The sequence below is a fragment of the Boleophthalmus pectinirostris genome, unplaced genomic scaffold (assembly GCF_026225935.1).
Source record: "Boleophthalmus pectinirostris isolate CB_2022bp ecotype Guang Dong unplaced genomic scaffold, ASM2622593v1 HiC_scaffold_4, whole genome shotgun sequence".
Taxonomy (NCBI): domain Eukaryota; kingdom Metazoa; phylum Chordata; class Actinopteri; order Gobiiformes; family Gobiidae; genus Boleophthalmus; species Boleophthalmus pectinirostris.
Genome location: NW_026571353.1, coordinates 16,684,538 through 16,701,530, shown reverse-complemented (window position 1 = coordinate 16,701,530; position 16,993 = coordinate 16,684,538). Strand labels below are relative to the sequence as shown.

The 16,993-nt window shown below is 38.7% G+C and overlaps 1 protein-coding gene across 1 annotated transcript; it reads right to left on the bottom strand.

Moving 5' to 3' along the window:
- Positions 1-1,235: 1,235 nt before the first annotated feature.
- rph3ab (rabphilin 3A homolog (mouse), b) lies at positions 1,236-16,559 on the bottom strand. The gene is given in 19 exon segments (XM_055161690.1): positions 1,236-1,449; positions 1,531-1,627; positions 1,728-1,809; positions 1,892-2,046; positions 2,134-2,190; positions 2,280-2,406; positions 2,523-2,632; positions 2,977-3,051; positions 3,187-3,266; positions 4,300-4,458; positions 4,582-4,761; positions 5,328-5,366; positions 5,573-5,759; positions 5,836-5,919; positions 6,034-6,163; positions 6,685-6,810; positions 6,966-6,977; positions 7,067-7,157; positions 16,511-16,559. Coding segments are annotated over 18 exon segments (1,905 nt in total). The 5' UTR covers positions 7,141-7,157; positions 16,511-16,559; the 3' UTR covers positions 1,236-1,318.
- Between the last annotated feature and the right edge of the window lie 434 nt (positions 16,560-16,993).

Below are 16,993 nucleotides of genomic sequence, written 5' to 3'. Positions count from 1 at the left end.
TGTGATATTATACCAGATTTAGACAATACTGTATCATTGTAGTCATGCTAGAATACTGAGGGAATGTGGCAGCAAGTGTAAACATATATAGACTTACTATAGCATTTATTTCTTACAAAGGCTAGATATCTTGAACCACAAGACATTCATGCATAGGGTTTGCAAACAGTTGTATAAATTGAGGTCATTCCACTTTGTAAGTGTGCTTTCCTTGGTTTTTCTGTGATTAAAGAACACACACTGAAGCCTCAAATGATTGGGGCGTGGCAGAGGAGAAATAGCCCTGCTTTGTGCAAAGTATTGGGATAGGAGCAGCCCACAACTGCCCTAGGCACACGAAAAACATGAACACAGTGCATGCAGGTAAAGCTGCACACTAATGACAGCCTATCCCCGCTCGACCTTTTGAGCAGAGCAGTCATGTTTAAGGAAATATTATGAGAAACCTGACCACAGGTATTGTATATTTAGCAGTAGACCTCAGAGCCAAGCTAGCAGAAAGAATTATCTTTTGCAGCTAATTGTCTTTGAAATAACATTAAACTATGTTTTCTTATGAAACAAGGAATACTTTTCACAAACAAAACATCCCAATTACTTATACATATAAAGCTTACTTTGTGTGCTATAACCTTAATTTAATAGTAAATGGTAAAAGGTTTATCTAGCTCATGGTCCACATTTTGATGCATCACCTGAAAATCAGATGATTTTATAATATCTATTCTAACCTGAGCAATGTAACTTTATGTAAACATTTCTTTATGGAAATATACAGCATGTTATGGGCAGTGTGTGGTGACTTGGCATGCTTAAGTTAAACTACAGTGAGCTGAATACATACAACATTTGAAATTATACTCTGATACTCTGAGTCTAGGAAATACAGGCATGAACTCAGCCAAGGCCTCTTATGAAAGGGTCAAATCTCTACACTTCAGTATATTGCTTTCTTTGTTCCAGTATAAACAGACCCCGTATTTCTTTATCAAAGAGCACATCAAGTTCAGTACAATAAGTAACATTGATGACAGGCATAGCGGTCATTGTGCAGCTATTGACTGATGTGTTTCTTTGTGGTCTTGGTTACATTAATAAAACTTAGATTTTGTTTATAAATGATTTGTCCCAGAGGCAGTTTGGAAAAAGCACAGGCAGAGATTGGTTTCAATGAGATGATGATTACATCTGAACTTGAACAATGTCTATATGAGGCAGTGGAAATATGTAAGAAAGAAGCATGTAAAAAGTGCGTCAGGATATGATAATAAACTAAGTTAGCAAGCATATGACAACCCCACTCATGCAGAATGACGGGTTAATCACTAGAGATGTGATTTTCATTTAACAAGGTGTGCCAACGCTCAATCTTCTTGTCTTTATTCTTCAGACATTCATACCAGTGTTTGAGTCGTTCCCCTTTGGCAGTAATACCCAGCTGACATCCACCTGAAAACATGCCGTTTCCCTTGGTTACTCAGGTTATCAGTATTTATACGAGACAGCTAAAAGTTGTGGTGCCATATTTACCTATGTAATCATTGGCCTTTCCAATGTCATAATCCCACACAGATATGTCTAGGGTCTTCTTAGCAAGTTCACTGTGTTTGATGTCATAGCTGAACTCCTAAATTTAAGCATACAACAAATTAAATATTACATACTATGTCAATTATCATCATTTCACATTATTCTGTGGTTGTTAGACACAAACTTTCATCGCTTACTTCGTTAAACTCTGGGTTGAGAGTTCTCTTCTTGATTTGTGTTTTAGACTTGCCCTTTTTTCCCATGTCAGGTTTAAGACAACTGTAACATGTATAAAGTAGAATTAATCTTGGATCATTTGCTGCCTCATTTATAATGGCATCATTCTCCTTATAGGACCTACATTTTGACATAAGGATCAGAGTACCCATTGGCATCCATAGCAGCGAGATGAACACAGCGTACAACACCTACTATGAGGCGGTTCAGTTGAGTGCTGTACATGAGAGAAATGAGGATTCGACCACGCTCCTCTGACTCGCTCCCATCTTTCCCTGTCTGTAAAAGACATTTCATGATAAAAAAGGTATTTGTAATAAGAACAGTATTAAATCCTGTTGAAACAGGCAAGATTTAAAGCATTGCCTCATCTTCGTAAAGAGCTATGCCCCTGGCTACTCCAGCTGTCGCAGTCCTCTTGGTCTGCACAGAAAACAAGATTACCGCAGGTCAATAAGAGACTAAACTAGCCAGAGCAGATCATTGTTTTACACTAACTTTATTACACTCACTGGGACAACTCTCTCGAGACACACATTGAAGTTCTTCTTCTGGTTCATCTTCAGTTTCTTCAGCGCGACTCTAGTTTCACCAATAAACTCATTATGCCCAAACTTGTCTTCATCACAGACAGACAGCCTACAAAATGAAATGTCAATTAACAGCTTTCAGGGTGTGCAACCCTTGAAAACATGAAAACAAATCTGTTAATTCTGACTGATTTAAGTGTAATTCCTTTAGGATGCTACATCTACCTAAGAGTCTTGCGTTGCATGTCGTCATCTGTCAGTCCGTGATATGTGAGCGTCTCATTCCACACAGGGTTCCGGGTATTTCTAAGTGTTTTTGTGCGCAGCTTTGTTGACTGACAAAAAAGAGCAAACATTAAACTGAGGCATGTTGGATCTCACCAGACATATTTGTGGTCTGTAAATTCTTATCATTCTTGTATCTACATTTTGATACATGAATTGTGATGAACCTTAAGATATTATCAACAATAGGATTTTATGTATAACACCTTTACCTGAACTACAGAAGCACATTTTCCATAGAATACTATTATTGTGTATTGTATAGTTAACTCCATCCAGCAGATGGCAGACTTGAGTTGGCAAAAAGACCCCCTTTACAAACCACGGGGTTCTTATCACTGCCCTCCCATTTTGGCAGTAGATGTCAGACACAAAAGCAGGTGGTCTCTTTTACCTTACTTGCTCCTGGTAAAAGATGAAGCTTGACATAAGGATCTGCCAAACCATTGGAATCCATTGGTTTAAGTCCCTTTAACAAGAAGAAAACAGCACCATTATGAACCACAAACATTACTTAGCCATAAGTGTCATTCAGGAGCATTTTAAAACAAAAGCTCTTCATTGTAATTGCCCCTATGTGCATGTACAAAGAGTGTAATAGTACCTTTGCTTTGAGGATGCTACAATGGAGGCTGTTGCTTTCCTGATCATAGAGAAGACTGAATTCCAGAGAGCCCAGAGTTGCTGAAAGAGACCCAGACCAATCATTACATTTGACTAAACCAGAAACAGTAAATGCAACTGATGGATAATTTAGCTAGTGATTAAATGTTAGGCAGTTTACTGTATGTGTTTTGATTGATGCATCAGATTTTCATTTCTAGTTGCGACAGAAATACAATCAGCATAAAAGAATGGTATTTAAGTTGACAACTCTACAAGGAATACAATATAGGAATTAGGTTAAACAATATGCTGTCGGCAAATTTTTGCAAACTCAGCACCTTGGGGAGCATTTGAATGAAACATTTATATATTGCAACAGCCGGACTCTAGCATAATCATTGCTGAAACCAAAAGCTGGTGTCTTAACTCTAGAAATACGGACATGATGCCACAACTATTTTTAGTGCAATGAACACAGGGGACTAAATCAATCACAAGGGGAATCTATATCCTGTTAGCTCGAATTATAACGTTATTTGCACAGTCTCATATTCTTGGATGGGGGACCTCAATAAAATAAATTAACACATAAATCCCAGGAGAGTGAATAAAAGGTGTTTGAGCCTGTAGGCATTTGACAGACATGGCACCACTTTTATTATAAAACTGGATTTTTAGGCATTATAACATACTGTCCACAGCTAGTTAGGTTTTTTATTATTTAGTTTAATGAACTCCAATTACTAATAAATCTGCACAATCCTTTCTTCTTCCTTCAAGTGGAAACTGCACTAAATACACAGAAGACTACACCAACTACTGAATCTATAAAGATGTTCATTGTAAATTAATTATTAAGACTCAAATAGGCAAACATAGCCTAGTATTTGAAGGGATCCGGCAGTGGAAAACACAGCTAAGTATAAACATATACTGAATAAAAGCATCTCATGTTGTTTTTATAAATAATGTATTCTTTTTCTCAAATCAATACAATCAATAGTGTTAGATTTGAGGTAAGACAAAGTGAGCACACATGCATTTACCACCCACAGACGGATAGATCTCTCAAGACTTCTTTTAGAGTGAAGAGAGCAGATGGTGTACTCACTGGCTTCATCAGAGTCGTAGTCGTTGGCCTCCTCCTCCTCCTCTGGGGGAGGCTGCTGTCGGACTGGAGGAGCACTGTAGGCAGCAGGCTGCCTCCTGTCTGCAGCAGGGGGAGCTCTTTGCTCAGAGGAGTAGAGTCCTGTTTCTCCAACCACTGATCCTACAAAGGCATCCAATCATGTGACTAAGTGCAACTAAACAACTGGTGATGTGATATTTCATGAATGGCTTGATCCTATGATGAGGACATGCGTAGGTGTGTGGATTTCTAGTGATTTCTTACCCTGCTGAGCTATAGTAGCTGAGGCACCAGGCCTGGAGCTATGAACAGGGATCATCTTTTTCATCACCACTGGGCTAGACTGCCCCGCCTCATCAGCACCTGCACCGCCTGTGGCCATGCGTGCCACTGCAGGCTTTGGCGCCACCGGTGGGTATCCAGCACGGGTGTGTGGCGCTTGACCTTAAAATCAGAATCATCATATAGCAAATAAAATACACAAACAGGCAATACAAATCAGAGGCATGCAATACCAGATAGCTACAGCGGCAGACCTCCCTGAAAACTTTTGATCTGGTACTTTTTATAACAAAGGCATTGACCTACATATTCTCCAACAGGCTGAAGCAATACACTACACTGTGCATGCAGAAACAGTTCTTTTCTAGGTGCCTCTTTATCAAGATATCATGCTGCATCAGAAATGATCTCCAAAATGTTAAATGATATGTTCATGCCATCAACCTCTCGAGGCTCATCTTAAGTCACAGCATGCACCTTCCGGCAGTTTAATTTGCTGCTCTCATCCCTGTCTGCAATAGCTGTGGGAGGTGCTGCAAAAATCTGGGAGGGACAAAGGTGTGGGATAGTATGAGTGGCAGATTTGGGAGGATAAAGGTCAGTAAAGGTCTACTGCAGATATAATGACACAGAGGTTTGAAACAAGTGAGGCAGGGGTATACTGAGAACTGTACATCGCACAAGCATTTTCAAGTTTCAGATAGGGCTGCATTATGCTGTTGACTTGCCTGGACCTTCCTGCTCAGAGACAGAAGTTTGACTTTCATCTGAATGAAAAAAATATTGTGACAATATCACTCATTACTGCAAAGCAAAAAATAGGCCACAGTAATAGGGTGCATAATGACCATGTATGTATAGGCTCAGTCAGTGTAAGTAGTTACTTATTTTTCTTATTCTTATTCTTATTCTTATTCTTATTCTTTACCAGCATACTATTACTATTAATTATTTAAAGTCGTCAATACAAAACCCTATTAATTCAAACCTGGTGGTCGCTGTGTTTGAGGTATGGCCTCTTTTGACTCCGAAGCAGGTGGTCCTTTGCTCTTTGCTGTGGCTGGAGCAGGCTCATCTTTAGGTTTGGACAAAGGCATTGGAGCAGGGAGAAAATGTTTCGGGAAACCTTTAAAGAACCATGCACCGGACCTCTTCCATACCTGAGGACATCGACACAGTGGTTGTCTGTAATCTGTCTTTTCCCTTTGTGATCTTCCAAATTCAGCAGCAGTGTACCTCTCTCTGTTCCCTGCAGATCTTGCATAGCCACACAGCACGTGGCCGGCTGCTACACTGCGTACCACACTTAGTACACATGCTCTACATGACAGGAAGAAAAACAGGCAGATTTGCAGCTGTACACCATTTGCAGAAAAATATACAAACCAATATGCAAACCAAAGATGAAACAGAAAAATGTAACAAACTGAGTACCTTTTTACAGTCTTCACACACCACTGAGCTGACCCCAGGTGAGCCCAGCTGCTCTCCACACACCAAACAGCGGGACACTCCATCCCCACACACGGTCTTCTTCATATCATCCAGGTTATTTATCAAGCGCCTGCAAAGAGCACCCAGAATTCGAACAAAAGTCTTTATGGTTATGTTTATCAGCTGACCTTTAGTACATACTGTATATCAGCCATAACTACCAGTTATCTGCAATAACTATCAAAAATAAATATAACAGGAATTGGTGAAAGAATTAACTGATATACTGCTTGGCACAGAGGCAGCACCAGACATTTTTTGGTTGGAGGAGCTTTCGGGGTGCTATGTTCGTCAATTGGGGTGTACACTTATCATGGTAATTAGAACCTTTTATGGATGTGAGCACACCTCCACCCCCTACTCTATTTGCTTTGCTGTTTTAAACAAGTTTAAAACAAGTTTAGCACCCTGTAGTGATTACAACACCTAATATTCAGTTCTTTCTGTATGGTGCAGTAGTCACATTTTAGACAATCCATTTCAACATATTTTGGGGGAGCTCTGGGGGAGCAGTGGCCATTCTAGAGGAGGCTAGGGCTTGGCACACTCCATAGTAAACCAAAAAAGTACTATACAAGTGCAATATTTTACCCAATTCTTTCTTGTTCCATGGCCTCCATTTTCTCAGCGCGGGCAATTACACTGTTGATAATCTCCTTCTCTTCATCCGTTAGGTCTGGACCTGCACCAGGACCTTGCTGCATGGTCCAGTTCTCCCTATTAGCCAAACAGCCTCCAGTTTAGTTACAACAGCTTTGCAATATTTATTTATAGGCACAATTTGCATGCAGTACTGAGCACAAAACAAAGAAGGTTCTAGGCTGGAAGAGATTGTACAATAGATAGATAGATTTTTACATGAATATACTTACTGTTCTTTATCACTGTAATCATTGTGATGCAAGTTAAGGGAAAAATAAGTCACAGTTTAACGAGGGATTCACTGTCAAAACAAAAAACTTAAAATTCTTACCTTGAATGCATTCCCCTTTGTCTATTGTTTGATACCCAGCGATCAGAACCACCACTCATCACAGTGTCTGTCATGGCTGCTCTGTCACAGCCTGTAATAGATTCAAAGAAATGCAGCAATACATAAGGTACACAAAATATATAAAAAACACAATTGATGAATCATGTCTCATTTTTCTGTTAACGCTGCATTGATAAAACTGCTAGTTCCTGAATAAGGAAAGGGAATTGGCACCACATGTGTGAGTCTAGACAATACAGAAACCCAGCTGGCATTTCTTCAGTATAACTTAAATAATCTCTCTCCATTGATGAAGAGTTAAGCAATTACCCATAAACCTTTGCCACAAACCCAGAGCCAAGATGTGTATTTGGGTGATATATGAAATAATTCCTACCATATATCATTTCTCTTCCTCATCTTTTTGCATCATTTAATTGAACGTTTTATATGCCAATATTCTGTACCAAGAGCTGCCTAAGCAGATGCTATTGCCAATTTGGAAAACTAAACAGCAGGAGATTCACTTTCCAAGCTTGCTTTGACAAAATTCTCCCCCTCCTCATTTTCACGAAATAGCTCTAGTGCTTCACAGAAAGACAGCATAGGTGCAGAAAGGACTTTTCTTCTAAAATGTTTATTGAAAATATTCTTGTGCATTAAAAATATTGTCCCTTAACCAGAAGGAAAGTGGGTGGCCTTGGCTCTTTTGGTTTCAGTGGCAGCGCTTTGAGGAGAAGGTCAGACAAAATGGGGGAGGAGAGGCCTATTATTTTGCCAAATAAAATTTTAATGAAACTGCTACCCTAAACACATTTGACGAGGACAAAAAATGGAAGGGGAAGGTGCTTGTTTTCTCATTATTATATTCTCTGGGTGGCACAGTAACTACAAGAAGATGTATTACATGTAGTAATGACATGATTAATAAGCTGTTTATTTCTACTGCATTGACACACATGTTTACTGTTATACAATAAAGATGCATGTAGCAATAAAAACAGCTGCGAACACAATACAACAATGATTTACATAAAACAGCACAATGAATGTGGATGATCATAAACCCCAGAAATACCCCACAAAGTATTTCACATGTGGAATAGTGGAAGATTCTGCAGTATATGAAAACAGTCTGGGAACACAGCCTAGGCCTAATAATCATTGTAAAGAGTCAAAGGAGATCCATTTGGGATGTACGTCTATAAAAGTTATGATTTCAGAGACCTTGTAAAAATCATTTGAATTTAATAATACGTCAGCTCCAAATAGTGCCACACATTGCCTGCTTCATGTTCTCAAACCTAAACCTGGAATATACCAGCCAGTGATACTCCAGACCAAGATGCAGCCTTGGATCCAGGTCCCATTGCACCTGATATAGAGCCCCAGTGGAATCGCAAGATCTCTGAAAAAAAGTCCCTATATGGCTACAATAAAGAGAACAGAAATCAGTACCAGCCACAAGCAAGTCTAAGACTGTTTCTCTACATTGGGCAATTGAATTATGGTGGTTTCAAGTCTCTATATCAGTCTGACAATGCAAAGAGTTGTACTGCAGCATTGGCCCGAGGATACGCTGTATGTCCTAAGGGGAAGTGCCAACACTCAGTGAAGACCTGCCGTCTCCTTTAAGGAAGAACGTCATCCACTTAAAGCCGCTCAAAGCCTCTGGGAGTCGCTCAAATACTGCAAGTGAGGCAACCGTGAAGGCTGAAGTATTATATAGAACAGGAAGAGAAAGTGATGGTGATAAAGATGCATAATGATAAAAGGAAAATCAATAAGCTCTATTCAGAACAGTCGAAGTGGTCGTGAGTATGGAGAAGACAGAATAAAAGAGGGTGCACTGCTTAACATACCTGCAGCTCTTATCTGGTGCACTGCCTGAGGTCCTATAGAATAATGATAACTTTGCTGTGCTATCAATAGACACAATGGTGTACCCCCACTCCCCTTAATACTAGTGTAACCATACGACGGATGGTCCTATGGGAATATACGTCTCTACCCAATTTTCAGCAGTGCCCTGACAGTTAAGGCATGCCTAGAGTTATCTTATACACAAAGGGAATGAACTGTAGACCTCTTTGTCTCAGGATCATCCTGGATGTTGACACTCCGAGCATAATGAAGGAGGAGGATATTCAGTGCAGGGGCTGTGTAAACTAGATCTGTCAGTGCTAGTTCTGTGCATAAAAGCTACTACATCAGGGACATTGACTTTATGGGCCTAACACTACAGTCCACATATATTTAGAATTCACATCAAAATAGCACTATGCGTGCAATGACAAGACTAATTAGCTTGTAATGATATAGTTAAAGTATTTTACCAAACCAAATAACTACACCAGTATTTTATCAAGCTCCCAAGTCCCAAGCCTGCTGTCAAATTTGCTAATTAAGAGTCAACATTTTTTTAAACCTATCACATAACCATGATTTATGGTCTTCACATCAAATGATAAAACACAAAATGTCAAATTAAATAAATAAGAATAAATTCTATACTGTGTAAGTGGAGAAAAGCTGACATTTTTGAGTAGTGATAATGAATGACTTGAGATTGATGAACGATTAACAAAGAACAGTGTTCAGTGTTTTGGATGTAAAATGAAGTGCACAATAGAGTAAAACTTAAACAGACTACTATTTAACTGTTGCATAGAGACAGATAACCATTCACACTTAGATAAGAGATTAATGTTTATAGAAACATCCTGCATCCCATGTAGGATGTAATAATTTAGAACACCATCTATAGCCTCTTGCACTAGTAGACATTCCATCTAGTCATATAGTCTATTAAGCAATGCATATTAAGTAACATAAAGACTGCTTGAAAAAGGAGTGGAGGCCAATTATATTAAACTGTCTGTGGGGCCAAATGTCAGGATAAGTCTTGTTATTACCAAAAGTTATGACGTCTGTACCAGCCTTATCCATTTTTTAAGTTTTACAATAGACTCATGTGCGTCATCTGTGACTGTCCCATGGTGCCACTGCCATCTCCTTCATGTTTTCCTCCAACAGAAGATGACTCAGTCCGGTGGCGACTTTTCCTCCTCTGAAGAGCTGCTAGTATTCTGAATGTCACAGAGCATGACGATTTTTAATGTATGATTTTACAAATGGGAACTGAGACATTTGGTCTGTAGACAAACTAAAAAAAAAAAACATAAAATATTTCTTTTGTTTTACCATTGCAGTTTTTATTAATTATCTACCTCAATTATTGTAATAAGACAAAAAGAAAAAAGATTTACTCACGTAACAGAGAATATGTGACTCAATGCTACAACTGCAATCCACTACCACACTACACTGCTGAGGAAGGCACTGAGCATGAATAGTAACAGATCCATTGTGATATGACAACAAAACAGACCAGAGAAGCATCACTTACATAGTCATCTACAGGATTATCGTAAGTCATCTTCTTTAAGATTTCTTATGAGGGTGGAAAAGCCCGATTTAGAAACCTCCTTTTTCTGGCCGGAGGTAAAATCAATACAAATCTACATACATGCTTTAAGGTAAGATATGTATCAGTCCGAAGCTTATGGCATTCATTTTCCATATCCATTTTTAGAAGCAAGGCCATGCATTTTCCCAGGGCACTTGAACTCAACGTTCAGCATGAGTAACCAGCCTAATGTCTTTTCAGTCACTCTCACCAGTGATTGCTGCTGCTGTCAGTTACAGCAGCAGGTATATGAGTCATTACTGCAGAACATACGACAGGGAGTTTGTTTCATGGGCTCCTCCCTTTTTGAATTAATATTTTGTTGTTATCTTTAAGAGAATGAGGATGTGAGAAAAGTAGAGTGACACCTAGCCAGTAAGGTTGACGTATTGATTGCTCATTATGTAAACATGGCAGAGAGTTAAAGGGGGATGGGTGAAGGGAGAGGTATCTTTTTATACTTGGCTCAGCAAAATGTTAAAATTACCAAGAACTGTGAATTTATTCATTTTCTTAAAACACTCCAGAGATGTAGTCCACACTAGCACGCAGCATGTGGTAAAATGAGAACAGCTTCAGTATCCTGGGTTTGAGTATGCTTATCCTCCTTATCCATCTGTTTCAGAGATGAAAAATTGGGACTGTCACCATAACAACAAACAATTCAAAACAAAATATTCAATCTCTCGAATGACCAAAAGTCTTGGTGCCAATAACTGGAAGCTGAATACATATCCCATTTAAGTACTTGTGTCCTATTTGATTACGATGACACTGAATTTGATGTAGTTCTCTTAAATTACATGACACAAATTCCCTTGTCAATTTCCAAAGAGGCCATTTCTAAAGTGGGTTAATGAGAGAGAGAGATCAATTCAAAATACCACAGTGGGGTCTACTGCAATATATCTTCCATCATGCCTTGAGCTTTGGTGCTGTAAAATACAGAATTTGCCTTGAAGCACTCTTGCACCTGCCACATACCCTCCATCGCAGGCTCCTAGGCTCAAATCAACATTTTCCTCCTGAAACCATTGGTGAGGTGCTTGTGTGAAATACATGTAAAAATGTATATTCACATCAGTACAGGCATATACACACTAGCAATAATCTAACACACGCACACTTTTGTAGTTGCCATTATTGTTTCATCAGTTGTAGCTCATATGCTTTTTCATTTTAGACTCAGTCAACCTAATGTTATATAGGAATAACAACTTAGCTATGTTCTTTTCAGTTTAGCTTCACTGTATTCAAGACAGGGTGTTATATACATTGTAAGGATGGCATTTGAAGTTGCTTTACTGGAGCAACGACGGCTATTTTTCACATGCTCAGCAATATTGTTGCAAGTCAAATGTCAACAGGCATGAAGCATAAAAAGCATGTTCTGCTAAAGATAAAATGTCACTGGTTTGTAAGATATGTAGGACAGAGTGTGAAGTGTCAGTATTTTCAAAATCAACATTCTGTCTGTTGTAATTATTATTCAATTAAATGCTAGGAACTCAAATGCATTCATATTTTTATTGTGATAAGGTGTTGTAAAGGTGAATGACACTGACAATATGAGTTTGTCATTAAAATATGTGAATGCCTGCTATAATGAAAAGTAGAGCTGGGTTATTTTGTTAATAAAAAAGTGTACTAAAAAGCAATTTATGTGGTATTTCTTTGACAAGTGGAAAAACAACGCTACAATTGCAGTTTGTGCTATCATTTAAGGTCATTCATTTTTGTACACTATAAGTTGCCATAATAATATAACTGTATGGTGCATCTACCCTCCACAAAAGCTTCAGAGTGCCAATATATTCACACATAGGAGAAGACTGTTAAGCTCTGCACCAACAAGACCTCTGCAGGAAGAAAACATCACTCAGCATTTTTTAATTATTTACATATCCTACCCCCGTTGCCTTTTCACTCTATCTGTGCCCGGTATAAAAGCCTTGCTGCAGCCACTCATATCTCCACACACTCAATATAAACATACACCACCTATTTCTGTTATGAGGGGAGCAGCCATGTTTAAGATATCAGTAGTTTTGCTGGTGGCATTTACAAATTATCCATGTTTTCAGGGAGACAATCGAGTTGACAAGAACCATCTGCGTGGCCATCTGGGAGAAAGGCTTACCTCTAAAATGTGAGAGAAATGTGAGGGCTGCAGCTTTTCAAGTGTGTTCTCCAGGCAGGCACCACTCCAAGTCTCACACTGGCTGACAATAAACAGGAAAGACCATCTAGTGACCAACAAGCTGCCATGCTGTTGTGTTGCAATTGCCACGCCAATAGACACAATACAATATGCTTGGCCATTTATTCATGCCTAAATCAACACAACCAATGCAATGTAACTTAAGTTCTGTATTCTATTTACTATATAGCTGGGTTACAGATGAAATCAAAGCATTCTATAGGCCAATATTAATTAATAAATTAGATTACATTAGACAAATACTTTATTATCCCAAAAGAAATACATTTTTCAGGCAGAACACAATATATAATACAATGCATATTATAATACATCAATTGATACCAATGTATCAAGTAATACAGTAATATAGTAATACAGTATGTAACACAGATAGGGGGCAGCTAAAATTAATACTGTTAAAATGCTAAATGATTTTGCAGTGATTTCCCCCAATATGGGAACATGGCATCATCAAATTCTATAATCTGAAAACCACCAAATATAGCAGTCACAATAAAGTGATAATCATTATGCAAAATATCCAAATCGCATCAGCAAAGGAGGTAAATTCTGTGACTGACCAAGAAATGCCAAGCTCCAAAAGAGGTATGGCTCTTTTCCAGTAGTAATCTGATCTCAATTTAAAATTGGATTTTAGGACAATATTATAAATCAACGTGGGGTGTGCATAAATAAAATAATAGGTGTATTACAGTGGGAAAAAAGCAATATTGGATCAGAAATGAGTTTCAGTGTGACAAGGATGAAGAAGAGGATAGAGTGAGCTAGTTGAAATTGAAGACAAGGGGAGAAAGTAATCAAGAATACAACATAATCAGACAGGAGCATTTAATTATATTCAGTTCAACAAGGGCGTGAAGTGAGTCTAGAATTTGTTTGGACGATGGTGATTCATCTCCCATCCGTGCCCTTGAGCTAAGAGGTGGGACGTGGACAACTAGCTGCTGATGTATTGAAGAGTCATGCTGCTTCATTTACCTTTGTCTTATCTCAGTAAAAGAAGTACTACCAGACAGGGGCATTAAATTACCCCAATAAACACTGGTCCTAAAGGCACTGAGTATTTCTTCCTTTAATGTCATCAGCTAACCAATGGTCAGTGAGGGGCAAAAACTTGTATAGTGAGCTTCAGCCTTTAGGTTTCTGGTTTTATTCATATTGGACAAGGATCATTGGGACAAACAAAGATATTCGACTAAACAATTTTATAATAGTCAATTCACCAAAATATCAAGTGAATTAAGGATGGGAGGAAGCAATAGATTCCATGTAGCCCAAAAGAGAAAGGTGAAAGGTTAGTGCCGTAGACTTCAAGACAAGCTATAGAATAGGTTGATGGTGCAAGTATCATTGTTAGTTGGGCCTGCCCCCACCCCTCCCCTTTCTTGTCCTGAGCAGCACATGCCCCATGGGTGTGTTTAAATGATCTGTTTGCAAGAAAGACAGCTAAACAGGTCAGGTCTAAAAATAATCTTTAGGCTAATGTTAAAGACAAATTCCCAGTTGGATGTTTTGGCATGAGTCTATGGGAGAAGGATGGCGTATTTACAACTTGTGGCAAAAAATCAGGAAGTATCTCATCAGGGTCAGAGTAATTAGTTGCCATAGTGAGATTTTGAACAATAAAGCTTTTGTGTGTACAATCTACAATCATTTTTTGAAGAAACTTTAATAGGATGCCTTTTCTTGTCTTTTGTAAAGTCAATGCAGATGTAATTACTTGTTTGCTCTAGACCAGCATTCCCAATTCCAACCTTTTTCTGTTGGTTATTTCCCAATTGGATACTGACAACTCCAACACCCTTTGACTAGCTGAAAAAAATCATTTATATTTAAGGAAAAAAAAAGATTTGGGGAAAATTTGAATGTTAGTAACATCATTATATTTTTACTGTATAAATATATGAATTGGCTGTGAAATTAACCAACCAATTGTGGACATCTTTTTAATACTGGATCCTAATTAAAGTAGACTTAGATTACACATTTGCATTAGATAGAGTAAAATTCATTCACAAGCCATAAAAATAGGTAAGTAAATTGTAAGTAAGTATTTTATCATGTGTTGAAGTCTTTTTTAATATTCAATCTGGCATGTCCCATATATCTTTTATGAACCTGTAAAACATACCAGATAAATGCCGTTCCATATGTGACTCAGAAAGCCTTACTGGCAGTGAAATCAAGTTAATTATGATATAGTAAGTTTAGTGGTTTGTCTTTAGCTGTGTGTTTGCATTATGAGAAGCACACTGGAACACTGAACATAGAGTCATGCACCTTTACCAGCTGTGACCATGGAAACGGCAAGATCAGAAGAATCAGGATGATTAAATGCTGCGTGCACGAGTGTATGAGATGCCCTGTCAGTTCATAGTAGCTTTTACCTGTGCCAGATTTGAAAGCATATGCAAAACAGCTTTTATTACGTCATTAAAAAGCATGGCTGGCTATGAATCTGTAATGGTGCATACAGTAAGATGGTGAGACCAGCTGGAGACATGGGAGTACAGTTGGCTTGCGTCTTTTGCATCGTTAAATAATGCAAAAATCTCCATCCTTTTTTAACCTTTTCCCTTAACGCTAGTTTCACAGTCCCCAGGTTCTTGCCTCATCTACATCTTGCCCAAACCAAGGGAGACATCTTGCTATTGTGTACTCACATCAATTTCAACAGGGGAATGAGAATGTCACCCTGCCTGCCACTACTGTATTTGTTGGAGAAAGCAGCTGCAGAAATATAAAATTGCATTCATTCAGTCTTTCTCTACCCCTCCCCCATTTAATCCCCATCCTTCATCTTTGGAGGAGGAGTTGGAAGAATTGGGAAGAAGGCACATTCCCAGTTAGATTTTCCAGGAGAAAACCTATTTTAAGTTGTATTCACCTAATGACTCACAGTATAAACCTAAAGGACAACTTTACAGCATACAGGCATCCAAAACCTGTGCATGTGTCAGTGTTGGAATTGACAGCCCTACCCATATCATCACATCACTGGAAAATGCACGGCCACTACTAAAAGCTCTCCAAGTGTCTGCAGGCAAAGAGCCCCAGCATGCGCTCCGAAAAATCCTGCAGCAACGCCCTGGGACTGACTGTAAGCAATCTCCCACAAGATCCAGCTTTTTTTTTAAATCAGTTATGTCAAAAGGAAGCAGCCATCAGCTACTAGACACCCTCCGTAATCTGTTGAGAAGTGATTTAGGACATGGCCTTTCAAGTCAGACACAGTCACATTTATCACGGCCATTCATGAATACACCACATGTAATAGCAGCATAACACTATGAGACATGGTGTAGTAAATCAATGCAACAAATCCTGAGGGTAATAGGCTCTATCATCACTTTATGAGGGACACAGTATTACATTGTTCAGCAGACTGATCTTTTCAGCAAAACATGTCTTAACAAAGGAATCAATGAACTACTCATTTACATATCTGTTTTCTTAACCTGGTGTAGATTTGTAAGAGGCAGCTCCACACATATTGAAAAATGTGCACGTATCTTATTTGAAGGATTAAGTATTATGTTATCATTACGGAGATAAGTGCCATCATTTTAGCAACTAGTGAGTAAAATCCGATCCCCAATTCTCACTTTTTTCTCTTGTGAATGAAATGCTGCATTCATTCAACTTGTTATTAAATTATTTCATTTATTTTCCATGATTAAATGCAGTGGCTATCCAGAAATAGTCCATAAGACACAGGTTGTATTTTGGGAAAAGAATCGTAAAGACATACCTGAAAATCCAGCCCAGCCTCTGTGCCTGGTGTTTGTCTGTGGGAGCTGTCAGAGAATGATGCGGTCTCAATGCAAAGTCTGTGCAGCCTGAGGATTCGACCACGGAGCCAGTCTTTGCGCACGGTGCCCGTCACCAAAAAAAAAAAAAAAAAAAAAAAAAAAAAAAAAGCCGTGAGTGTTTTTCTACGTGAGGGGTGAATGAGTGGTCTCCGTTTCTAGAGGGACATCGGGTCTCCTCTCCACAATGCGTGGGAACTGGCTCTCACTCCTGCGTGGAGGATGGAAAGCCCTTGGTAGACTGGGAAGGAAACCCCTGGATCTGAAGTGAGAATGGTTAAGAGGTCACTCATCACCTGATTAAATTGTTTTGGAGTGGATCATGTCAAAAATGCTTACAATTCCCCTACAGTAAGATGTCAAATCACAGTAGGTTCATATTTAATTATGATCACACAAGTCTGTTTAATTTAATAAACTGACAC